Source organism: Trachypithecus francoisi, unplaced genomic scaffold (assembly GCF_009764315.1).
Source record: "Trachypithecus francoisi isolate TF-2019V2 unplaced genomic scaffold, Tfra_2.0 Lachesis_group10, whole genome shotgun sequence".
Taxonomy (NCBI): Eukaryota; Metazoa; Chordata; class Mammalia; order Primates; family Cercopithecidae; genus Trachypithecus; species Trachypithecus francoisi.
In genome coordinates, this window is record NW_022681455.1 from 107,925,587 (window position 1) to 107,948,490 (window position 22,904).

General features: G+C 55.0%; 1 protein-coding gene across 4 annotated transcripts; it reads right to left on the reverse strand.

Moving 5' to 3' along the window:
- Positions 1-116: 116 nt before the first annotated feature.
- ZDHHC1 (zinc finger DHHC-type containing 1) lies at positions 117-22,704 on the reverse strand. Of its 4 annotated transcripts, XM_033218782.1 has the most exons (13): positions 22,394-22,704; positions 15,118-15,260; positions 13,760-13,806; positions 12,176-12,421; positions 6,637-6,812; positions 5,061-5,162; positions 4,526-4,650; positions 4,279-4,437; positions 3,917-4,029; positions 1,166-1,248; positions 883-976; positions 698-758; positions 117-591 (listed from the first exon to the last, which is right to left on the reverse strand). In XM_033218782.1, exons 4-13 carry the CDS (start codon positions 12,419-12,421, stop codon positions 308-310), a joined length of 1,443 nt encoding a protein of 480 aa, XP_033074673.1. In that variant the 5' UTR covers positions 13,760-13,806; positions 15,118-15,260; positions 22,394-22,704; the 3' UTR covers positions 117-307. The 4 variants fall into 4 exon arrangements, with proteins under 4 accessions (XP_033074673.1, XP_033074672.1, XP_033074674.1 ...); XM_033218781.1 differs by lacking the exon at positions 15,118-15,260; XM_033218783.1 differs by lacking the exon at positions 15,118-15,260 and having other exon boundaries at positions 698-778.
- Positions 22,705-22,904: the final 200 nt, after the last annotated feature.

Sequence of the window (22,904 nt, forward strand, 5' to 3'; positions counted from 1 at the left end):
GGCAGCCTGGGTGGCCACCTACTGTACAGGGACCCCCTCCCCGCCCCCGCTCGACTGGCCAGAGTCGGGCTTCTGGATGGTCCATGGCCCCTGTCATTAAGAAAGTAAGCACGACGTCCGCAAAAGCATAAAAAAGTTTATCGGAGCATCACAGCCGGTGGGGCGGGTATTGCTGAGTCGTGGGGGAGGGAGGCCGATCCCGCCGGCCGTAGGGACCCCTAAAGTGCACTCGGTGCGGCAAGGATGGGGTGTTGCATAGAGAGTCGGGCCGGCCGCTCCAACTCGGCTCTCCGGCCTCTCGGCCCAGCTAAGCCAGACCAGCCTCCCGGCCGCCCGGCGCCCCGGGCTCGCCGCTACTCGGACTCACGAAAACAGCGGGCGCACGCGCCTGCAGCGCCAGCGTGGGCTCTCGGCCCTGGCCCCGTGGGGCGGCCAGAGCGGCGCTGCCCAGGCGCGTCTGCGCCACTGGTATCTCGTCCATGGACTCTGCCGACGCCGAGTGGTAGGCGCCAGCAGGGCCAGCAGCGTGCACAGGGCTGGCGCCCGCGGAATCCGTCGACGAGCTGGAGCGGCGGCCGGGGGTCCTGGGCCCTGCGCAGGGGAAGGGAACATGAGCCCAGTGGCTGCGGCTCACTTGTGACTCTGCCTTCCCCTCCCTCGAGTTCCCAGAGCAGGACCCGGACAGGGAGAGGCTCACCCGACGCCCGATCCGAGGTCTCAGACGTCTGCACTTTATACACGCGCCTCTTCCTCTTTTTCTGCAGAGACACGGGGGAGACTGAGGGCCCCACATCGCCAAAAGAAGCAGAGGTGAGCGCCAGGGTAAAGGCTTATTTTTATCCCACTCCACCTGGACCGGAGGCCCAGCACAATCCCTCCTACCTGGGGTCGGATCCGGGAAGGCAGGGCGAGAGTGTCTGGGGAAGAGGGTGGTGGAGGTTCCGCTTGGCCACCGGTGGCAAGAAACTGGGAGGGACTGAGGGGGAAGCAGGAGGGTAAGCCTGGGCTCTGTTCCCCAAATCCCTCCCAACTGGAGGTGCTGAGAGAAGCTTCCCTTACTGTTAGCTCAGAGAAGGGCCAGACCCATGCCCCAACCTTAGCCTACCCCCTTCTCCTGCCTCGATGGCCCTGCCATGCTAACTGGAGATGCCCAGGTCACACTCACTTGGCATTCACTGCTGCTGGCCTGGCCTGGCCAGGGGGCTCTGGGCGCACATGGCTGAAGGTCCGCATGTAGAACTCCATCTCCTGGGGAAGGTGGGAGTCAAGGAGGCTGGGAGGCCAGGTGTGGCTCCTGAGCCTCCTGAGCCCTGATCTCATGCAGTCCTGCCCTCACTGGCCTCTGTGGGACATCTCAGGCCTCATGCCAGACTCCCAGCCATGCTGGGAAAACCCCTCTGTAGGGTAAGGCTTAAAACACGCATTTCTGGCCCTTGCCTCATCCCCAGGTCCTTACCTCATTTATTCAGCCGCTGCCTCCTGCTGGAAGGCTCCCAGCCCCCATGGATCTATAGGCCTAGAGAGGCTCAGCGAGGGAGTAGTGGGAAGCTCAGAGCGGCCTGCACCTGCTCCTGGCGTCCCCAGTGCTCCAGCCTCTGAACCAATTATTTTCCCCTGGCTGAGAAACAGGCCTAAGTGTGCATCCACCAGCTCCTGCAGAGCTGAGTCCTGGGCGCACCCCTCGCCCTCACAAAGGACCAGCCACGATCCTGGCTGCCGAGAAGGGGCTGTGTAAATGCATGTGCGGTGGTCTCCCTGCACTACGCCGAAAGGGAAGGTAGTAAGTGGTGGAATAAACAGAGCCGCAGCCCCACTGGGCACCAGGCTTGCAGGTAAGCCCTGATCTTCATAGCAACCCTGAGGGTGCAGACACGACCCCTGAAAGCAAAGGGGCCTTGAGGCCAGGGGGTTGCAGGAGTGGCCTAGTCCTGCACCCCTGGCCCGCAGGACTCGCCCCAGCTTTGCCAGGGAGGATTCCAGGTGAGGAAACAAAAGCTGGGGGAAAGCAAGCCCAGAAAGGGTGTGGTGTGGGATGGGGGCGGGTCCAGGGCGGGGTCGGAGGTGGGAGGGTTTGCCGGGAGCACCCGGACAGCTGTCACAAGGTTCAGCAGCCGTTTCCATGGAGACGGAGGCGTCCTGACTAATGCAGAGAGGACACTGTAACAGCAAGGCCGTCTCTAAAACAAGCCTATGTTTGGGGGCAACGGCTCCAGAGAGGGGCCCCTCCTGCATTCCTGCTGGGGTGGGGTGGGTGGCTGCCTGCAGGGCCCTGACAGATCTGGGGGAGGAGCCCAGCCAGCGGCCCCGCCCAACCTCTGCCCTGGCTGCTGCTCTGGAGAGGGGTGTGGGAGCGCCAGCCTGGGCTGAGGGGCACGGGGTCAGGGGTTAGAGGCCAGTCACAGGGACTGGGGACCTCAAGATCACTCTCCCCCACACCTCTTCTCTGCCCCAGTGTGGACTCAGTAACCCTCTAGGGCCAGCAGAGGGGGAAAGCCCACTGGGGGGCCCTGGGCTCCAGACAGGGGAGCAGATGAGGGGGCAGCAGTAGAGGAGGTCTCAGAAGCTGAGGGGCCAGGATGGGACAGGCGCCAGGCCCTAGCCAGCTCCGGAAGTCTGGAAGCGTCCCCAGTGAGTCCCCACTCAGAGCCCTGTCCTCTCTCGCCATGGCTGTCCAGAGGATCCTTCCTCAGAGACCTTCAAAACCCTGTACATTCCTGAATGGTACTGGGCCCTCAGCCTCAGCTCTCTGCTTTGTAAAAAGGGACAAGAACATCACTCCTATCCCCCGGGTTCGCCTCCCTCGAGTCACTGCAGATGGACAGAACAGAAATTAAATGTCTTTGCTATGGCTACATTTGGTCCCAAAGCCTTGGCAGGGCAGGGCCGAAGAGCCTGCCCTGCCTCAGTGGGTGCTACCTGTGAGGCCTGAGAAAGTCTCCTGCCTAATTATCCGGGCCTCCGTCTCCTCTTGATGTGGGGCTGGAGACAGTACCCTCTCCCCAGCACAGCTGCCACCATCAGAGCCCAGCACCGGGGCAGGTATACGGTGGTGTAACAGCGGAGTCGCCACCCACAGCCAGCACGCCCCAGGCCCAGGCCTGCCCAGTCCTGGCAGCCTGGCCCACAAGCAGTGTCCAGCCCTGGCGACAAGAACAGGAGAGGCGGGGTCCTAGGCCCTCCCCAACCCACCCACCAGCCTCTGTTTGTGTCCAGTTGCCATGAGGCCTCGGGATCCAGGGCTCAGCCTTCCCCCAGCAAAGCCTGCCTGGGCCCCGCCTTCCTAGTCCCTAGGGCCTCCTCTGAGGACTGGATCACCCCTACCCCAGCTGCTGACCTCAGGAAGCCATGGGGCGTGGGAATGGGGATAGGCTGCTCAGCCACTGGCCTGGCCAGGCTGGCCAGAGCGTGGAGACCTTAACTCTTCCCAGACCCAGCTTGTGGTTAACCTTCTAGGCCTCAGTATGCACATCTGCAACAGAGGCTGTTCTAAGCATAAATTAGGGTAATGGGTATAAATGCTCAAGGTCATGGATGAGAAGTGATGGCTCCATCCTGGCCACCCATCACTGACCCCGTCGCTGGTCCGTCCCTCTCTCTCTCCTGCTGCAGCCCCAACCTGCTTACTTCCCAGGCTCCCACATCCCATGCCGTCCGCGCATGCTTGGCGCCTGGACAGACGTGTACGTGGGGTCCGGGAAACACAGGGCTCCCTCTGGCTGTGCCCACGCTTGGGCGAGCAGGCACACGCTCAACACAAGCCTGGTCCCTGCTGCCCCCAGCACCCCCACCCCCAGCACCCCCGCCCCCAGCAGCTGTTCAAGGCTTGCTTCCCTTGCCCTGTCTCCTCACTGGCTGCTTGGTGCACAGCCCAACACCCCCCATACCCAGGCCCCCTCCCACCCCTCATCCTCTATACCTGAATGGGCCGCATCTTGGGAGGACATGACTCGAGCTCCCTGTGAACCCCCTTGGCCTCCTGTGGTGGGCGGTGCTGCACGATGTACTCATAGGTGGTGAGCTTGTGCCACACTGGTTGGGGGAAGAGAGGGCTCAGTGTGGTGGAAAGGGGACCCTGGAGCTCAGAACAGGAGGGAGGACAACCAGCCCCAGGCTGAAACCAGTGTCCCCAAATACACGAAGCCATCGGGTGAGACCTGGCCACCATAGTGAGCCCAATACTGGGCAGGGGCATGGTTTCAGGGTCCACCGTCCAACTGGGCACCTTCCTGCAATCTGAGGACCTCTGCGCTCTGGAAGGCAGGTGCGGGAAGCACTTACTGAGATAAATGTGGAAGCAGAGCAGGTGCCCCAAAAGGGCTATGGACAGCAGGCCCAGAAGGATGAGCAGGGCAGCCAGGGCCAGGATGGCAGGGGCCTGGGTCTCCACGGGGGCAGCGGGCAGGAACACGAACCACACATCCGTGTGATTCTTCAGCACTGCAAGGCACAGACAGCGTGTGCTCAGCTGGGGACATGACAGGTGACCAGGGTTGGGGGTGAGAATAGGCCTGGAGCCTAAACTGACCTTCAAAGTGTCGGTTGGTGCGCAGCCGCATGGGGTTGACAAAGAACTCCACAAAGACATATGTGGCCACCAGCACCAGGAGCAGGACACCCAGTAAAGCGGATGCAACACTATGTAGAAAGAGCCTGGGCCCAGCCATGTGTAGCTGTCAGCTCCTGGGAGCTCCAGTGCCTCGGAGGGCTCATAGGAGTTGGGGCTGTAGGGTCATTGCTACGGGCTCAGAGGGCTGAGGGTGACCCCACAGCCCCAACTCCTCAGAAGCCAAAGACATACAGCAAAACTGAAGACGGGTGGCCACCCCATCAGGCAGCCCACCTTTCTCTGGGCCAGCTTGGTGGAAGATTCCAGGCCCACACTTGGCCATCTCAGTCGGCACCCAGGAGCATCTCTCTCTGGGCAGCACCCCCGCATAAAATGGGCACAGGTCCTCTAAGTATCCCCATCCCTGCCAGTCTGCCATGCGGGCTGCAAGGTCTGTGGCTCCCACCCTCAGACAGTGCATCCCCAGGCCCCCCTGCGGCCAGGCTGTCCTCACCGGTAGTTCCGCTCGCCCACACAGTTGTTGAGCCACTTGCAGTGATGGTCGAAACCGCACACGCACTTGTTGCAGGCGCTGCAGTGCTTGGAGCGAGCGCTCCTGCAGGGAGAGGGGGCAGAGCGCGGTCGGCCGGCTTATTCCCTGCTTTGTGGTCCGGCCGGTCGGGGCGGTTGAGTGGGGTCCGTGGAAGGACGAAGCGCCAGGCCTGAGATAGCCCGGAGCGAGGCGACGAGGAGCGCGCGCGCCCTCTGCAGGCGCTGCGGGGTGGGGCCCCTGGAGGAGGCAGCGCTCCCAAGAGCTGGGGGACCCCAGGAGCCGCAGAAGGGGTAAGGAGGTGCACCCCTCCTGCTCCGGGACTGTGCGCCTAGCTGATGCGCCATGAAACGGAAAATGGGCGTCCTTTCCAGGCAAAGAACCCTGAGAGAAGGCAGAAGATGCAGGTGTGGGCCCAGGGAGCTGCAGACAGCAAGGTGTGGGGCCCAGGGCCTGCACTGCCCTTCCGGACACCTCCGGCAGTGGGTCCCTGTTTCCTTGCCATTCTATGGGAATGGTACTGGCATTTTTCCAGAAACTTCAGTCTGTGTGGACTAAGAGAAAAGAGGCAAAAGAAGTGCAGGCCGCCATCCGCGTGAGCATGCTCACCACAGGGGCTCAGGGTCCTCTCCCAGCCCAGGGAGGCATGGGGGAAGGCCCAAAGGCACAACCCCTCCCCCAGAACAGGGCAGAGCCCTGCAATGGGCAGCAGCTGCTGGAGCAGCCGCTTGGAAAGTGTGCTGGCAGGTGCCCAGTGAATGGCAGGAAGTCCTTGGCGCCTTAAGGCTAGGGGCTTGCTCAGTCTGCAGACCCCTTCAACAGGCTTCCTGCGGGGGCTGGCCTTGGGCCATGTCCCCATCCCTGATCCCCCACCAGAGACCTGGAGACTGCGGGGCTCCAGAAGGGTGGAAAGGGGCCCCTAGAGAGGCAGCTGGGACCAGCCAAGGGGGTAGGGGTGCAGCACATACTGACTCCTCCATGTTAGCAGAGGGACCTTAGCAAGCCACCTGGCCCCCCTGGGCCTCAGACTCCTCCTGGGTAGGCCAGGACACCAGTATCTGCTTGGGGGGCCTGGCCACCCAGGTGTAAATCTGGCTCCGCTATCAGTGGCTATGTCTGGCCTATCAGCCTTTCTAAGTGCTGGGCTCTTCCTCCTCCATGAAGTGAGAAAACCATTCAGGGTGGCTGCAGGAAGAGCTCAGCACACAGTCTCAGGCATCAACGCCCCTGCCCACCCCTAAATGGGAATACTGGTGAGAGATATGGGGCTATCACTGGCAGAGCTGCTCATTAGAAATGTTTGGGCAGGGCCAAATGTTTCCTCCTGTAACTGCTGGAATACTACTCCTCATCTTCTGTTTCCAATCACCTTCTCTTCACCTTCTCAGGAACCCAATTCTCTGTCACACCATCAAGGTTCTTGACTGCATAAAACATGAGGGTTCTGAGGCATCAGGGATGGCTGTGAAGCCCTAGCACCCCCTCTCCACCGTGCACCCCACAGCACACTCGGCAGCCACACGCACCCACACACACTCACACATCCACGTCGCACAAGTTGCAGTGCAGGTCTTCAATGACATGTGCGTGCTGGCTTCGGTTGAAGATGGGCAGGGGCCCTGCATAGCTCTTATCCCGCACGTTGGCATCTGCTGGATCGATGGAGACAGCGGTCAGGTGCACCACAAGGTGGCCGGCAAAGATGGCGCCCATGCACTGGCCCAGCAGGTTAAAGACTCACTCCGCACTCTGCCAGCTGGGAGTCCTACCCCACTCCTTGCAGCCAAAGAACTCCCCACTGCCATGCCAGCCTGCTTTGTGCAGATTCTCTGCCTGTGCCACCTCCTACCTCCAGTCCCCCAGAGCCTCCTCATCAGACCTCTCCGGGTGACCCCTGTGCCCCAAACGGAAAGGGGGAGGGGCCATCTAGGAAAGGAGTCCACAGCCAGCCAGCAGTGCCTGCTGTCGCCACCTAGGTGCCCAATCGCAGGGTCCTGGCCTCACTGCTCCAGGCCTGGTGCAGGCCCTAGCTGGTCTGACCTCAGGCTGGTTTCTGGTTTCAGATTCCAAATGATGATGTGAGACTGAAAGAGATCAACCCCACCTAAGGCCCAAGAACCTGAAGTTTAAAGCTTGCTTATCTTGCTTTCATAGGAAGTCACCTCCAAGAGGGATGCAGCCATCCCCCTTTTCAGTAGCTGGGCCAGATGGAGAACCCCTTGCAGACAGGAGCTCGGACACTTGCTACCTCCCCTACCAAAAATCTAGGCACTTGGAGTCCTGGGGCTGAGTGTCTGGGATGGCCTGCTATGTTCAGGGCCTGGCCAGGGGCAGCATGGCTAGTCTCTGAAGCTGAAACACAGCTCTTCCAGGACCTATCTGCTCAATGACTGGGCCAAATGCAGGAGACAAGTTTGCTGACAATTTGCTACAAAGTCTAATGTGTAAAAATTCATGGCCGGGCGCGGTGGCTCAAGCCTGTAATCCCAGCACTTTGGGAGGCCGAGACGGGCGGATCACGAGGTCAGGAGATCGAGACCATCCTGGCTAACACGGTGAAACCCCGTCTCTACTAAAAATACAAAAACTAGCCGGGCGAGGTGGCGGGCGCCTGTAGTCCCAGCTACTCCGGAGGCTGAGGCAGGAGAATGGCGTAAACCCGGGAGGCGGAGCTTGCAGTGAGCTGAGATCCGGCCACTGCACTCCAGCCCGGGCGACAGAGCAAGACTCCGTCTCAAAAAAAAAAAAAAAAAAAATTCACCCGTAGATTCCACCCAGGCAGCCATCCACTCTCCCTCCCTTGATCCCATCTGCTTCAGCCCAAAATTGCACTCGTCCTCTTGCTAGCCAGGCAGACATCATCCCTCTATCATTCATGCTCTACCCATCATCCATCTGCCATCCTTCATTCATCAGCTGTTCAATCTCTTTTCCTCCCTTCCTTCTTCTCCCAGCAGCCAAATTTCTCTAGATATCCGGATAAACCAGGCTCCGCCCTAGTGTGCCACAGCACAGCTAAGAGAGACAATCCCGTGGCCATCACCGCCCCTTCTATCCCTATGGCCAAGTCTTCATCTCTTGCCTGTGCCACTCTATAGCTTCCCAACTCTGCCCCTCCTGTCTGAGTTCCCTTGAGTCTATGCTTCACACGGTCGCAGAGTAAGTTTTTAAAAGCTCAGACCCAAAGCCCTCTCTGCTTGCTTGCACTCCTACAGTGGGTCTCAACAGCTCTCTGGCTGAAATTCACTCCTCTGCTCAGTGCCAAGGTCCCTTTCCCTCTGGCTCCTCCCAAACCTCTCTGCTATCACCAGCTACTGTGCTCACCATGCCATCCACTCTTCAGACACTGAATGAGGGCAAACACTTACTCCCTGCCTGCCCCAACTCTTCTCCTGCCTCACTCCTGGGGTCATTCATTCAGCTGTCTACTGAGGTCTTTTGTTGTGACAGGCACTGAGGGATATGGCAGGGGCAAGAGTCCCCAGCACTGAAGAGACTGCAGTCTGGTGGAAAACATGGATTTTTTTTTTTTTTTCTTTTGACGGAGTCTTGCTCTGTTGCCCAGGCTGAAGTGTAATGGCGTGATCTTGGCTCACTGCAACCTCTGTCTCCCAGGTTCAAGTGATTCTCCTGCCTCAGCCTCCTGAGTAGCTGGGATTACAGACACTTGACACCACGCCTGGCTAATTTTTGTATTTTTAGTAGAGTCAAGGTTTCACCATGTTGGCCAAGGCTGGTCTCGAACTCCTGACCTCAGGTGATCTGCCCACCTTGGCTTCCCAAAGTGCAGGGATTACAGGCCCCCACTCCCACCCAAAAACATGGATATCAATCAAATAATGGGTTAATTACAATGAAGAAAGTTCATGGATATGCCAGTTTGTAACCAAGTGACCTCATCTAGTCTGAAGGGGTCCAGAAGGCTTACCTGAGGAAGTATTGTCTCAGCTGAGACTTAGAGAAGAATGGATTCCAGGGACCTGGCAGGTAAAGAGGAAAGGGGGCCTGGCTAGGGACTGTGGCTGTGGGGAACATGTGGAGTGCCAACCAGCAGTTTGGCTGAAGTGTGCCTCCAGCTCACGGCTGTCTTGCACAAATGCAAGAATGAGGGTCTGTGTGGCCAATTTCTGGCTTCTCAAAAGGAACCAGAAGTCTGGGTTTTTATGAGATCTCTCAGTGTTTAAATGTTAAGGAAATAAATAATTTTAAAAACATGCCTATAGAAGGAACATTAAGACCTGTGCATTTTCTTTGTTAACTATCCTTCAATTCAAAAAAACAAATCTGCAGGCTGAACTCACCCATGGGCTTCTAGTTCTCGACCTCTAATTTAGTTAGGTGTTGGGAGCAGGGAGAGAGGCAAGGGCATTCCAGGCAAAGACCAGTGCCGTGGAAACAGAAGAGGACAGGGAAAATCACATCAGAGGAAATGGGGGAGAGAGAGGCAGAGTCCAGAATGCGGAGCCTTGATGCCATGTTGAGCCTCATTTCTTTTCTTTATTTTTTTTGAGACAGGGTCTCTCTCTGTTGCCCAGGCTGGAGTGCAATGGCACTATCTCGGCTCACTGTAGCCTTCACCCCCCGGGTTCAAGTGATTCTCCAGCCTCAGCCTCCCAAGTAGCTGGGATTACAGGCGTGTGCCACCACGCCTGGCTAATTTTTGTATTTTTAGTATAGATGGAGTTTTGCATGTTGGCCAGGCTGGTCTGGAACTCCTGACCTCAGGTGATCCATCCACCTCCGCCTTCCAAAAATGCTGGGATTACAGGTGTGAACCATCGCACCGGGCCTTGGGCCTCACTGCTTAAGGCAGGAAGAAACCATTAGAAAGCCTGGAGCTGGGGTGTAACATTATCAGATTTGGTTTTTGGAAAGGGCAGGAATGCAGATGGGTTGGCCGAGGTGAGAGCATGTGTGGGCGACCCGTTTAGAAACTCAGCGGTCATCCAGGGAAGAGAGGCAGCTGGCAGTGGCAGAAACCGGGAACCAATTCAATGTCTATTTAGGAGGCAAAATCAACAGGGCTGGATGACTGACTGGATTTAAGTGAGGCAGGAAGGGGGAGGAGCCAAGAACATGTAGGGAGAGCTGGGGTGGGGGAGGAGGGGAGCCACAGGCCTCGAGTGTACCTGTGGACACGCGGTGATGCTGGTGTAGGTGGCCTCCGCCTGCCCTCACAATCTGCTGAACTCACCATGTGGCGTGATCACCATCTCCAGTGCACCAGCCTTCCCTTCAGCCAGGGGCCCAGCACCCTAGGGCTCAGCTTGCATCCCTAAGGCCCAGGCCAGTTCCAGGCCCAAGGTGGGTACCTGGTACCCACTATGATTCTACCTCACTCCTCAGGGGACCTGAGAGAGCCTGCAGAAAGGAGAAGGCTCTGATGGAAGGAAGGAGAGCATACAGGCTGGTCAGGCGCAAACCAGGTAGCTCTGTGAGCTTCTGCATTGCCCAGAGCAGACAAACCTTGAATGTGGAGACAGAGCCCTCAAACCGTCCCTCTCATGACAGTCAGGCTTCCTGGGCAGCCCATCTGGCCTCACTGGGTGCCTGCTATGTGATCTCAGGAAGTCACGGAACCTCTGTGCCCAGCTTCTTCACTAGGAAATGGGGAGAATACCTCCTTACAGGATTACTATGAGATCAAATGAGATCATTCATGTAAAGCGGCTGACGCAGGGCCTGGCACATGTAAGGGTTCAATAAATGCTACTGCCTTCTGTTTATCATGATTTGCTTTGCTTCTACTTGTCCAAGCCATGGGGTTGTTTATCTGGTTAATCTGGTTTCCCAGGTATCCTGATGGCAGAAACTCAGGTGATCCCTAGTGAGGGGCGTGTCCATTCCAGATCACAGGAGGAATGTCCCATGATGCATTCCCATGTCCCATGACTTAACAGCACTAAGGCCTGTTGGTCACCTCAGGGAAAGTCCAGTTTTCCATTCACAGAACTGATGACTAGCCCCTGGGCTCTAGTGAACAAGAAGCCCCCAGATGGCACTGCTATGTCTAAGAAAGACAACCTCCTCTAGGGTCCCCTCCACACACCTACCCTGTCACTCACCAGCCCAGGGCTTTGTGGTTTCCTAAAAGAGCATGTTCACGTTTGTGGCTTAATGAATTCTAGTGCTCACATATATCTTAAAGTGCTCCTGGTAGGAGCCTTCCCATCAGACAGAGGATGAGGCTAAGACCCACAGAGCTGGCAGGAGTTGCTCGGTCCTGTGCAGCTCTGAAGGTGCTGAGTAGGGACAGAGCTCACCACAGGCTCGATGTCCCAGGCTTTCAGGCTTATCCCTGCCAACCACCCTTAGGCCGCCCTCACCTTCCCCACAGGAGTCATCTTCGTGAAGGACACTCAAATAGGAACTCTCCAGAAAGGAGCACAGAGATGCCTGCTTCACTGCAACCCCCTGGCTTTGCAGCCACATCCTCTGCTCCTGGGGGCTGTGGCCAGGGACGGGGCAATCACACCACTGGGCTCAGGCAAGTCTGGGTTTGTCACTATTCCCAGGAGCCTCTGGGGTATCTCCATCCTGTCTCTTGTCACATTCAACCTCACTCTAAAAGGGTATGATTTACAGAATCAATGTGCCCATAAACAGTCCTGGGCACAGTCTGTCCATCAATAAAACCATATTTTAAAGGCACCAGGACACTTACCATGTAAAATAATTCTATGGTGACTCTTTGAAAAGTGAAAAATTCTTTGATAAATGGACTAATTACTCCCTACTTCGCCCTTTGTTCAGCTTTGAACACAATTAGTGTCAGGATGGTTTGAGGCTCCTCCTTCTACGACTGCTGTGGTGCCTCCGCGGACAGGATTCACATCCTTGCAGGGCTTGACATGCTCCTAGGTATTTTAGGCATGCCCACTCACCCTATCAGGGGGAGAGGTCAGGTGGAGGCTGGAGGCCAGGCTGGGAAGCAGCAGGTCCCCAGGACTGGGCCCACCCTGCTCTGCTCCCCTGACTGTGCTCCCTGAGGCTCCGAACATGGCTCTGGGCCTCCGCTGTGCCGGCCATCCTTTGCCTCCCCACTTCCACACACCAGCCCCATGCTTTCCCAAGGATACAGCGTAGCCAGCAGGCACCCAGTGGTGAGGCAGGAGGGGAACAAGTACCCCAAAGCCGATCACAGCAAAGAAAAGGTACAGCAGCCAGGCCACAATCTGGAGCGGGTGAGGGGGCCAGCTCCACCCATTCCGGCGGGATCGCTGACCCTGCAGCTCAGGGGAGGGTCCGCTGGGCTGTGCCGGCGGCGCTGTCCACACACTCTTCTCAGGGGCAGTCTTGTTGGAGGGCTTGTTGCAGATGTTCATCTCCAGAGGGAGAAACAGTAGAGAGAGCATTAGCCCAAGAGGCCGGGCTGGAGCCCAGGGCCCGTGTCTGCAGCCAGGTTTCAGCAGGGGGGAGTAGGCTGCGACACAAAACCATCGCCCAGTTACTCTGCCGGGGATACTGGCATCCTAGCATGATAGAGACAGGCAGTGGGGAAAGGGTGGGAGTGGGCTGCTGTCTCAAAGCCCAAAGCAAACCCTGGCCCCGGCCTGGCCAGGACAAGGTAGGAGGACCCAGGGTTTATTCAGGACACAGTGCTGCTGCCTGTTACTCAAAGTGCTGTCTCCACAGCCATTGCAGTTAAACCCAATAAGACATGTTCTCATCTGGTAACAATATCAGGCTGGGGCCAGAGTGATGAGAACACATGCTGATTCTGTTAGGATTAGTCACCTCCTTCCTGAGGTCCAAATCCAAGTGTCAGACACCCCCGCTATCCTTTGCTCAGGGAAACGGGGAATGGGGCGCCCAGCAGGAGGATCTGCCCTCTGCCCCACAGTGGATACAAAATCCCTTTAGGACTGGGGGAGCCTGAAGCTCTGCCCCATGCTGCCTGAGGGTTCTCGGCTGGGGAGGGGCCAGCTCACGAGAGGGAGGCAAGGATTCCTCTTTAGTTCCCTTCAGCAGCAGAAATGACCATGTTTCTCTAAGTAAATCTGGGCCTGGTGTACAGTTTTGTACAGAAAGCTGGGCTAATGCTCTTGGACTCAGAGGCAGACCACCAGATGGCATCAACCACCCCCTCCACCCGCCACCCTCTAGCCAGACAGCTGGCCCAGTGGCCAGAGATGAATGCCGGGCAGGAAGGGGTGGGCTACAGAAGGAAGACCCCCATCCCCAGGATCTGGGCCCAAGATGGAACGACAGCCCAGGCAGGCAGCGCCATACCTGGGAGACAGGCCAGCTCTGCGCTCCTGGTGGGAAAGCCAGGAGCTGGGGCTAAAACCCTGGTAGCTAAACTCTCCTTTCAGGAGCCTCTGCCCATGAGACAGGGAACCTAAGCAGAAAGGGTGCCGCAGACCCCGACTCAGCGCATCTGCCTGGATCACTTTTCTCAATTCTCAGTCCACAGAATGAGGCTTGATCTTCAGAGCCAACTGCAAGCACTGCCTCATCCAGGAAGCTTTCCCTGACGCCCTGAGTCAGGGGGCCCTTATGCTAAGTCATTGTTGGGCAAATTACTTTGCCATTTGGGATGCTTTGCAATCCCCATGTCTGCCCCTGTTAGGACAGCTTTCCCCAGAGGCAGCAAATGTGCTGGGTGGGGTTTATTCATCTCTGTCCCCTCTGTCCCTTCCCCCAGGCACCCAGAATTGTACCTTGTACACAGTAGATCCTCAGTAAATGTTTGCTGACTTGAAAACATCTGAAATAAAAGGAAACGTGGGCACAGTAAATGGTGTGGAATCCTGGTCCACCCTAAGCCATCTGGCCCGCTTTCCCCTGCCTTCCATCCATCCAGCCCTGCCCTCTTTCTGCAGGGTCGTGAACCCATGCCTCTCACAGCCCATCTCCCTCTGCTGGCTGGCTACCACCCTGACTGCCAGACACTCACTCCTAGCCACCCTGCCCTTCAGCCAACCTGAGGCTCAGAGCTTCCTGCAGGCCAAGCCTAGCATTATTTGAAGTGACCTCTGAGTAGTCCCCCAGAGGTCTCAAAACTAAATGGAGGACTTAAGTTTTTCCCCAGGGATTCAGCTGGTGGTTTTTTGGTTTTGGGTTTAGGGTTTTTTTTCTTCTGAGACAGGATCTTGCTTTGTTGCCCAGGCTGGAGTGCAGTGGCACCATCACAGCTCACTGTAACCTTGACCTCCTGGGCTCAAGTGATCCTCCCACCTCAGCCTCCAGAGTAGCTGGAACTACAGGCACATACCTGGCTAATTTTTTTTTTTTTTTTAATTTTAATTGTAAAGACTGGGTCCCACTATGTTGCCCAGGGTGGTCTCCAACTCCTGGACTCCGGACTCAAGAGATCTGTCAGCCTTGGCCTCCCAAAGTGCTGGGATTATAGGCGTGAGCCACCATGCCTGGCCTTGCTTTGTTTTGTTTTGTTTTTTGTTTTTGAAACAGGGTCTTGCGCTGTCACCCAGGCTGGAGTGTCATGGCACAATGATAGCTCACTGAAGCTTCAATTTCCTGGACTCAAGTGATCCTCCTGCCTCAGCCTCCTGAGTAGCTAGAACTACAGCAGCGTGTTTCTATGCCTAGCTATTTATTTTTTATTTTTGCACAGACAGTCTCACTATGTTGCCCAGGCTGGTCTCCAACTCCTGGGCTCAAGCGATCTTCCCACCTTATCCTCCCAAAGCACTGAGATTACATGCATGACCCAGTATCCCAGCCCTCACTTTCTTTTGCAAGTCCCCCAAAGATAGCAAATCTTTGTCCTTGTATTGTGGAAATGTCAAAGGTCATCAGGTCAAGCCCTGTGAATACGGTTGGGCTGGATGGTTCTGCTCGGGGGCCAATCCCTGTGGCTTGCACATCAGCTCTCCAGGGACACCATCACCAGGGCAACTACTTTGAAAGGAATCCATGAATTTGGAATTCCTAAAGTCTGGCTCTCCTTTTGCCATCCCCAAACCTAAACAACCCTACACCTTGCAGGAGTTTCCAAAGAGCAAAACAGAGGCATGCGGCTGATAGGGCCCCACTGCCTGGCAGTGGCCACACGTACCCCCAGCGCTGCTGTATCCCAGACTCCTGAGGCAGGAGAAGTCACCATCTGCAGCCAGGCACCCGCCACATACAGCCTTGGGGATGCCTCTGACCCCAAATCAGGATACTCCCTTGGTCCAGGAAGCGAGCACTTGTTTGAGGCTGTGGAAATGGGGATGGTGCTGAAGGGCAGACCTCCCTTGGCAGAGGCAGCATTCCGGAATAGATGCCCAGGCTGGCCCACAGGCATGCCCAGGCCAGCCTACTCTTCACTGACAAAATTTTCTTTTTTTTTTTTTTTCTTTTTGAGACGGAGTCTCGCTCTGTTTCCAAGGCTGGAGTGCAGTGGTGCGATCTCAGCTCACTGCAAGCTCCGCCTCCCAGGTTCACGCCATTCTCCTACCTCAGCCTCCCAAGTAGCTGGGACTACAGGTGCCTGCCACCATGCCTGGCTAATTTTTTGTATTTTTAGTAGAGACAGGGTTTCACCACGTAGGACAGGATGGTCTCGATCTCCTGACCTTGTGATCCACCCGCCTCGGCTTCCCAAAGTGCTGGAATTACAGGCGTGAGCCACCGCGCCCGGCCCACTGACATTTTCTCCTGCAGAGCTGGCGGCCACAAATTCCTTCGGCCCAAAAGATTTTGATTAAAAGGGCTGGGAGGTCGGAGAGAATCCAATATGGGGCTCCCAGGCCATGGATGGGACCAAACACTGTCACCAGACCCTGGGACTTCTCTGGCTGTTGCTCCCCTCTCAGCACTTCTCTAGAAGACCAGATTGAAAGACATGTGGCTCTGTTCCCCGACAACGTGGCCAGCTGGCACCCTCTGACCTTGGCCAGTCAGCACTTATCGGGGCCCAGCCTGCGTACTTAGGATGTAAACACAGATGAGACCCGGTGCATGCCCTCAGGGGCTTCTTTTCTGGGACCTGGACAGACACAAACAGAAACCAGGGCAGTGGTGAATGGGCATTTTGGCAGCCCATGCAAGGGCCAGCCATCCAATGTGGCAGAACACAGGGCGGACAGGTTGCGGGGGCGGGGGCTAGGGGAAGGAGGGAGGGGAGGGCAGGACCCAGTGAGAGATGGGACCGAAGAAGTTGTGGGGCTCAGATCTCAGGGGGCCTAGAAGGCCAGGTGAGGACACACGGACACTGCTGGAAGAGCCACAGGGAGGCAAAGCAAGCTTAAGGCATGAGAGTGACCCAATGGCTCAGGGTGCTTTGGAAAACTTTCTAGCCAGTGGCGAGAAGGGCATGCGGGAAGCGGTACCACAGCAGCCCAGCAGAGAGCCCAGCAGCTCTGTGCTTTGGGAGAAGCTGGTCAGAAGGTGGTGGTGAAGCCCACAAGCTCCCTGCTGCCCACCTGGCTACCCCCAGATGCATCTTTGCAGGGTTCAGAGGTACACGGCCTTGGGAAAACATTCTTCACGTACCTTCTACTGCCACAGAACAAACCATACAGAGTCAGGCTGGTGGTGATAAAGGGAAGACAGGAAGGAGGGGGTCCTGTGGCCTGGGTAAGCCAAGGACCCACCTGGCTACTGAGGCAGGCAGGAGGGGCTGTGGAGGCCCCTCCCTTGTCCCGCGCAAGATGGAAGCCATTGGCAGGATGACAGTAATCTGTTCATGTTAACATTCACTTGCGAAAAGCCTTAGATGGTGTTTTCAGTATAAGGTTAGGCTACCTTAATTTATTATTATATTATTATTATTATTATTTTAAGACTGAATCTCACTCTGTCGCTCAGGCTGGAGTACCGTGGCTCAATCTCAGCTCACTGCAACCTCCACCTCCCAGGTTCAGGCAATTCTCCTGCCTCAGCCTCCCAAGCAGCTGGGATTACAGGCACGCACCACCACATCCAGCTAATTTTTATATTTTTAGTAGAGACAGAGTTTCACCATGTTGGCCAGGCTGGTCTCAAGAACTCCTGACTTCAGATGACCCACCTGGCTCGGCCTCCCAAAGTGCCGGGATTACAGGCGTGAGCCACCATGCCCTGCCTGGGTACCTTAATTTATACTTTATTTGGGTATCTTAATTTATACAATTCATTTGACTTAATTTAAGTCAAAGGAAGGAAATCTTAACATTTTAAGTTCTCATTATGAACTACATTATAGTTACATGAGTGACCACTTTCCTCCTGCCCACCTCTGCTCCCAACAAAAAAAACATTTAGGAATTGTTGTTCTGAAATTCTTGCCTAGCACTCTCAAAGGAACCACACCAAGGTGAAAAGTACCAGCCCTGGAGAGACTGTGGGCATCCCTGGATTGCTGCAAGCTACCTGAGGGCTTCAGAATCAAGTCAATTACTAAAGAGGGTTTTCCAGGAGAGGACAAGGAACTGGGAGGGCAGGGTGATGGGGTCAGAGGAGAAAGGGACAGGGTTGAAGCAGGCACTTGGAGGTCCCTGCACTGCCAATGGGGAGACACAGGTGGGACCAAAGGAAGAGGGCTGAGCCTGGAGTAGAGCCCTTTTCTGGTTCCCGAGCTGCCACTCACAGACTGAGGAACACTGAGGCAAATTTCACAGATCCACTTCTTTGGATCTCTTCTATACTCATCTTTCAACAAAGTTCAGTGAAGCAATTTGGCAATGTCCAAGTCTGGCGAAACTTTAGAACATAGATGCCCTTTGACCCAGACATTCCATTCCTAGGTATTTATCTTATACATATACTCACAAAGATTTATTACAGCATTGTTTGAAATAATAAAGGACAAAAGACAATATAAATAAACTATGGCACATCCACACAATAAAATGCTAGGCAGCATCAAAAATAAGGGATAAAAAAAGAAAAAAAAATGGATGAAGTAATCTTTGATACACAATGAAGTGAAAAAGCAAGACGAAGAACACTTGTAGATGGAGCTACCAAGTGAATAAAAACAAAGGGGGCCGGGAGCGGTGGCTCACGCCTGTAATCCCAACACTTTGGGAGGTCGAGGAGGGCGGATCACTTGAGGTCAGGAGTTTGTGATCAGCCTGGTCGACCTGGTGAAACCCCATCTCTACTAAAAATACAAAAATTAGCTGGGCGTGGTGGCACGGGCCTGTAGTCCCAGCTACTCAGGAGGCTGAGGCAGGAGAATCGCTGGAACCTGGGAGGCGGAGGTTGCAGTGAGCTGAGATCGCGCCACTGCACTCCAGCCTGGGCAATAGGCGAGACTCTGTCTCAAAAAAAAAAAGTGGGCCGGGGGGTGGGGGCAGATGCATAAACATCTACATTCCTATATGCATAGATTCTCTCCAGAATGAAATGCAAGAAACCAAACACAGGAGCAGCCCCTAGGAAGGAGATCTAGTGGTCCAAGAGCTGTAAGACAGAAATAGCATTTCCTGGTACTCCTTCGTACGTTCAAATATATATATATATATAATTTTTTTTATCATGAGCATGTACTGCTTTTGAAAACAAAAAGTATGTCAAATAATAAATGATTGGGGGATGTCACCTCCTGCCTTTCTGGCCCCACTGAGCTGCCTTGTGGACGAAAACACACTCGTGTGATCTAGAGCCCTGTTATCATGCCAGACAAAGAATTCCTACCTAACAAGGGTGCTTGGTTTTAGTGAAATGTTTTCTCACTCTTGAAAGCAATTCTAAGACGCTCAGCTACAGAGCTATGAGGAAAAGCCATAGAACTTCCTATGAGCTGTTAGAGTTCTTGTCAAAGCTGGAATCACACAACCAGACAGCACAACAGAGGAGCTGCTAGGCAGGACCTGCTTCATCCTTGGCCAGAGCCAACTCAGCTACCAGAGACTCCCAGAACCCAAAGGGAAAGTGCACTCCACAGGAAACTTTTGTTCCCATGCATCTTGTCCTTTTGCTAGAGGATTTGTGGTTTCCATGTGAGAGATTTTCTTTTTCTTTCTTTTCTTTTTTTTTTTTTTTTTTTTTTTTTTTTTTTTTTTTTGAGACGGAGTCTTGCTCTGCCACCCAGGCTGGAGTGCAGTGGCCGGCTCTCAGCTCACTGCAAGCTCGCCTCCCGGGTTCACGCCATTCTCCTGTCTCAGCCTCCGAGTAGCTGGGACTACAGGCGCCCGCCTCGTCGCCCGGCTAGTTTTTTTTATTTAGTAGAGACGGGTTTCACCGTATTAGCCAGGATGGTCTCGATCTCTGACCTCGTGATCCGCCCATCTCGGCCTCCCAAAGTGCTGGGATTACAGGCTTGAGCCACCCGCCCGGCTTTTTTTTTTTTTTTTGAGACGGAGTCTGGCTCTGTCGCCCAGGCTGGAGTGCAGTGGCGCGATCTCGGTTCACTGCAAGCTCCACCTCCTGGGTTAAAGCCATTCTCCTGCCTCAGCCTCCGGAGGAGCTGGGACTACAGGCGCCCACCACCACGCCCAGCTAATTTTTTTGTATTTTTAGTAGAGACGGGTTTCATCGTGTTCGCCAGGATGGTCTCAATCTCCTGACCTCATGATCTGCCCGCCTCGGCCTCCCAAAGTGCTGGGATTACAGGCGTGAGCCACTGAGCCCAGCCGGTGAGCCACCATGCCTGGCCAGTGTGAGAGATTTTCTTCTCTTTTCTTCACTTTTTTTTTTTAAGACGGAGTTTCACTCTTGTTGCCCGGGCTGGAGTGCAGTGGTGCAATCTTGGTTCACTGCAGCCTCCGCCTCCTGGATTCAAGTGATTCTCCTGCCTCAGCCTCCCGAGCAGCTGGAATTACAGGCACCAGCCGCCACACCCGGCTACTTTTTAAATTTTTTTTATAGTAGAGATGGGATTCTACCATGTTGGCTGGGCTGGTCTCGAACTCCTGACCTCAGGTGATCCACCGCCTCGGCCTCTTAGCCACTGCGCCCAGCCTACCTTTTTTTTTTTTTTTTTAGAGACAGGATCCTTCTTTGTCGCCCAAGCTGGAGCGCAGTGGTATGATCATCGTTCACTGTAACCTCAAACTCATGGGTTTATGCAAGCCTCCCACCTTGGCCTCCCAAAGTACTGGGATTACAGGTATAAACCACCGTGCAGTCAGGAGATTTTCTATCTATGAGTATTCCTAAATGAACTTTCTGTTTCCCCTAGGATCTGCTTTTGAAATAATCTTCACTGAGATTTAACAGATGCCCAGTTGAACTACCTAAAGAGAAGCTAGACAGAAAACATTTCACGGTACACAGTGTTTTATAGCACAAAAGTCATTTACAAAAGATTGTTTAGGGACGAGTACTTTGTTTATTAAAATTCCCCACAGGTGCCAGAGAAGTCTCTGACCTTAAAATTCTGAGAAGCAGCTCTGGTTCAACTAACGGATGCACATCATACAACTACCGAAAATTAAACTGGAACTTCAAGCTGTTCTCAAAGACCTCTCCAGTCACTGGTCTCAGAGGTAGCTGGGCCCTCGCTTTCTCTCCCATAACAGGCAGAAGTCTGATACTGGTCGGACGCAGTAGCTCATGCCTGTAATCCCAGCACTTTGGGAAGCTGAGGCAGGCGGATCACCTTAGGTCAGGAGTTAGAGAACAGCCTGGCGAACATGGTGAAACCCCGTCTCTACTAAAAATACAAAAATTAGCTGGGCATGGTCGTGGGCACCTGTAATCCCAGCTACCCGGGAGGCTGAGGCAGGAGAATCTCCTGAACCCAGGAGGTCGAGCTTGCAGTGAGCCGGGATCACGCCATTGCACTCCAGCCTGGGCAACAGAGCGAGATTCCGTCAAAAAAAAAAAAGGTCTGATGCCATGGCAAGAAAAGCTTGAAACCCCATTTATTCCTGAGTCGACATGGTTTGCAAACATTTTCTGTGCCATTCTCCTCCTGAAGCAACCATTGCAAATTGGGATACAAACGAAGCCAAGGAAAGGGGACAAGGAGGAGGGAGTAACACAGAATAGAAACAAGGCCAATGAAGAGAGGCCAAGGTTGTTGATTTCAACCAGGAAATCAACTCATAGGACTGCAGGAGCCAGCCTTGGGGAACACCCACCACAACAGTCATTAAGAACAAAGTTGTGACAGAACAAAGAAAGAAAAACAAGAACAAAACAAAACAATCTGGCTAATTAAGGACCACTGTTGCTTTTACTGCATCTCATAGTGATTATCTGTTTATAAACCCGTCTCCCACAGTGAACCAACGGTTCCACAAAAGCAGAGACCACCCTTCAGCCCAGGTCTGAACCCAGCTCTCCTTCAGTAAAGGAAGTCAAGCCACTTTTTTACCATCTCTGCTGCCATTAACCCAATCCAAACCTACAGCATTGCTCTCCTACAGTGTTTGCATGATAATAACCAACACCAGCATTTAGAGGGCACTTATTCTGTGCCAGGCACTGCTTCAATGGAATTCACTCATTCAATTCTCACAGAGTTCTAAGGAAGGTCCTATCATTTCCAACCGTTCTTGTAGATCCCTGTAGTCACTGATTTCAGATGTGACTGGCCTCTCACTTTCTCATAAAAAACATGCACAACATCCACCCCCATCATGAGAACACTGAGGCTCAGAGACACTAAATGAGTTATTTTAGGAGGCAGAGCTAGATTGGCAGAACTAGGATGGCCCTCAGCTGACTTCCCAGTATGTCCTGTCACAACCATGCTGCTCAGCAGCCAGAGTGAAGTGAGCTTTTCAAATGTGAAACTCAACCAAACTCTTCTTTAGGAGGCCGAGGAGGGTGGATCACCTGAGGTCAGGAGTTCAAGTCCAGCCTGGCCAACATGTTGAAACCCCGTTTCTACCAAAAATACAAAAATTAGCTGGGTGTGGTGGCAGGCACCTGTAACACCAGACTCGGGAGGCTGAGGCAGGAGAATCGTTTAAACCCGGGAGGCGAAGGCTGCAGTGACCCATGATCATGCTACTGCACTCCAGCCTGGACGACAAGAGCAAAACTCCGTCTCAAAGAAAAAAAAGGAAAAAATTAAAAACTCTTCCCATGGTTTCCTTTTAAAACAGACCCTCCATGACCAACCCCTCGATTTCAATACCAGAGAACCTAACCCGACCTAAAATCACTTTAGTCATGTATGACACCTGCTTCCCAGCCACCTTCCTTAATGCTCTGGGTTGTGGAGATGGGCCACGTCTGTTCGGAGTCCTCTGTGCCCACGCCTGGCACAGAGCCTGGCAAAGAGTAAGCGCTCAAGGAAGATCTGTGAACTTGATGCATGGTAAAAGGAAGTCCCGCGCTCTGCCCGGGCCCTGGAACTCAGGCCACCAGCTCCAGGCGGAAGTGAGCCCAAAGCTGGCCAGGCGGCAGCATCCGCGACCCCGTGGCTCAAGCCAGGCTCCGAGGTGAGAAACCGGGCGGGGACTCCTCACCTGCGCGCCGCGGCGGCCGTGCCAGATGGGCCCTGCCAAGGTCAGCCAGAGGTTCAGGCCCCACGCCTGGCCTTCCACCCTCCCCGGGACAGCCGCGCTTCAGACCCTCGCGGTAGGGACGGTCCCCGGGACTGGGCGGCAACGCGCCCGGGAGCGGGGCCCCATCCCGGACGGAGACTGGGCCGGCGAGTCCTCGGGCTCTGGCTCTGACTTCGGCTCCGGTTCCAGCAGGCTTGCGGGGCGGCCAGGCCAGGCCCAGACTGGCTGGGCCTCGTCCGGCGCTGGGCCCGTTCCCCTGACAACGGCGCGGGCTACGGCGCCCCACAGCGGCCAAACCGCGCTGCGTCACTCCGCGCCGGTCCCCCGGCCGGGGCGGGGCTTGCCAGAGACCCCCTTGGTGCCCCAGTCGGCCCATTCCCAGATTCTGCCTAACCTTTCGTCTAGAAAATCCACTTTTCCCTACTCCTGAGTCACAGCTTGTCTTCCTGAAATCCTAACATCTCAAACGCGC

Excerpts from the sequence above, each read along its gene's own strand:
- ZDHHC1 (XM_033218781.1), bottom strand. The coding sequence starts at position 12,421 with ATGAACATCTGCAACAAGCCCTCCAACAAGACTGCCCCTGAGAAGAGT. Across the intron at positions 6,813-12,175 it reads GGGTGCCTGCTGGCTACGCT|TGCATGGGCGCCATCTTTGC; the intron begins GTATCCTTGGGA and ends CTGCTGGGCCAG. Across the intron at positions 4,030-4,278 it reads CTGCTTCCACATTTATCTCA|TGTGGCACAAGCTCACCACC; the intron begins GTAAGTGCTTCC and ends TCCCCCAACCAG.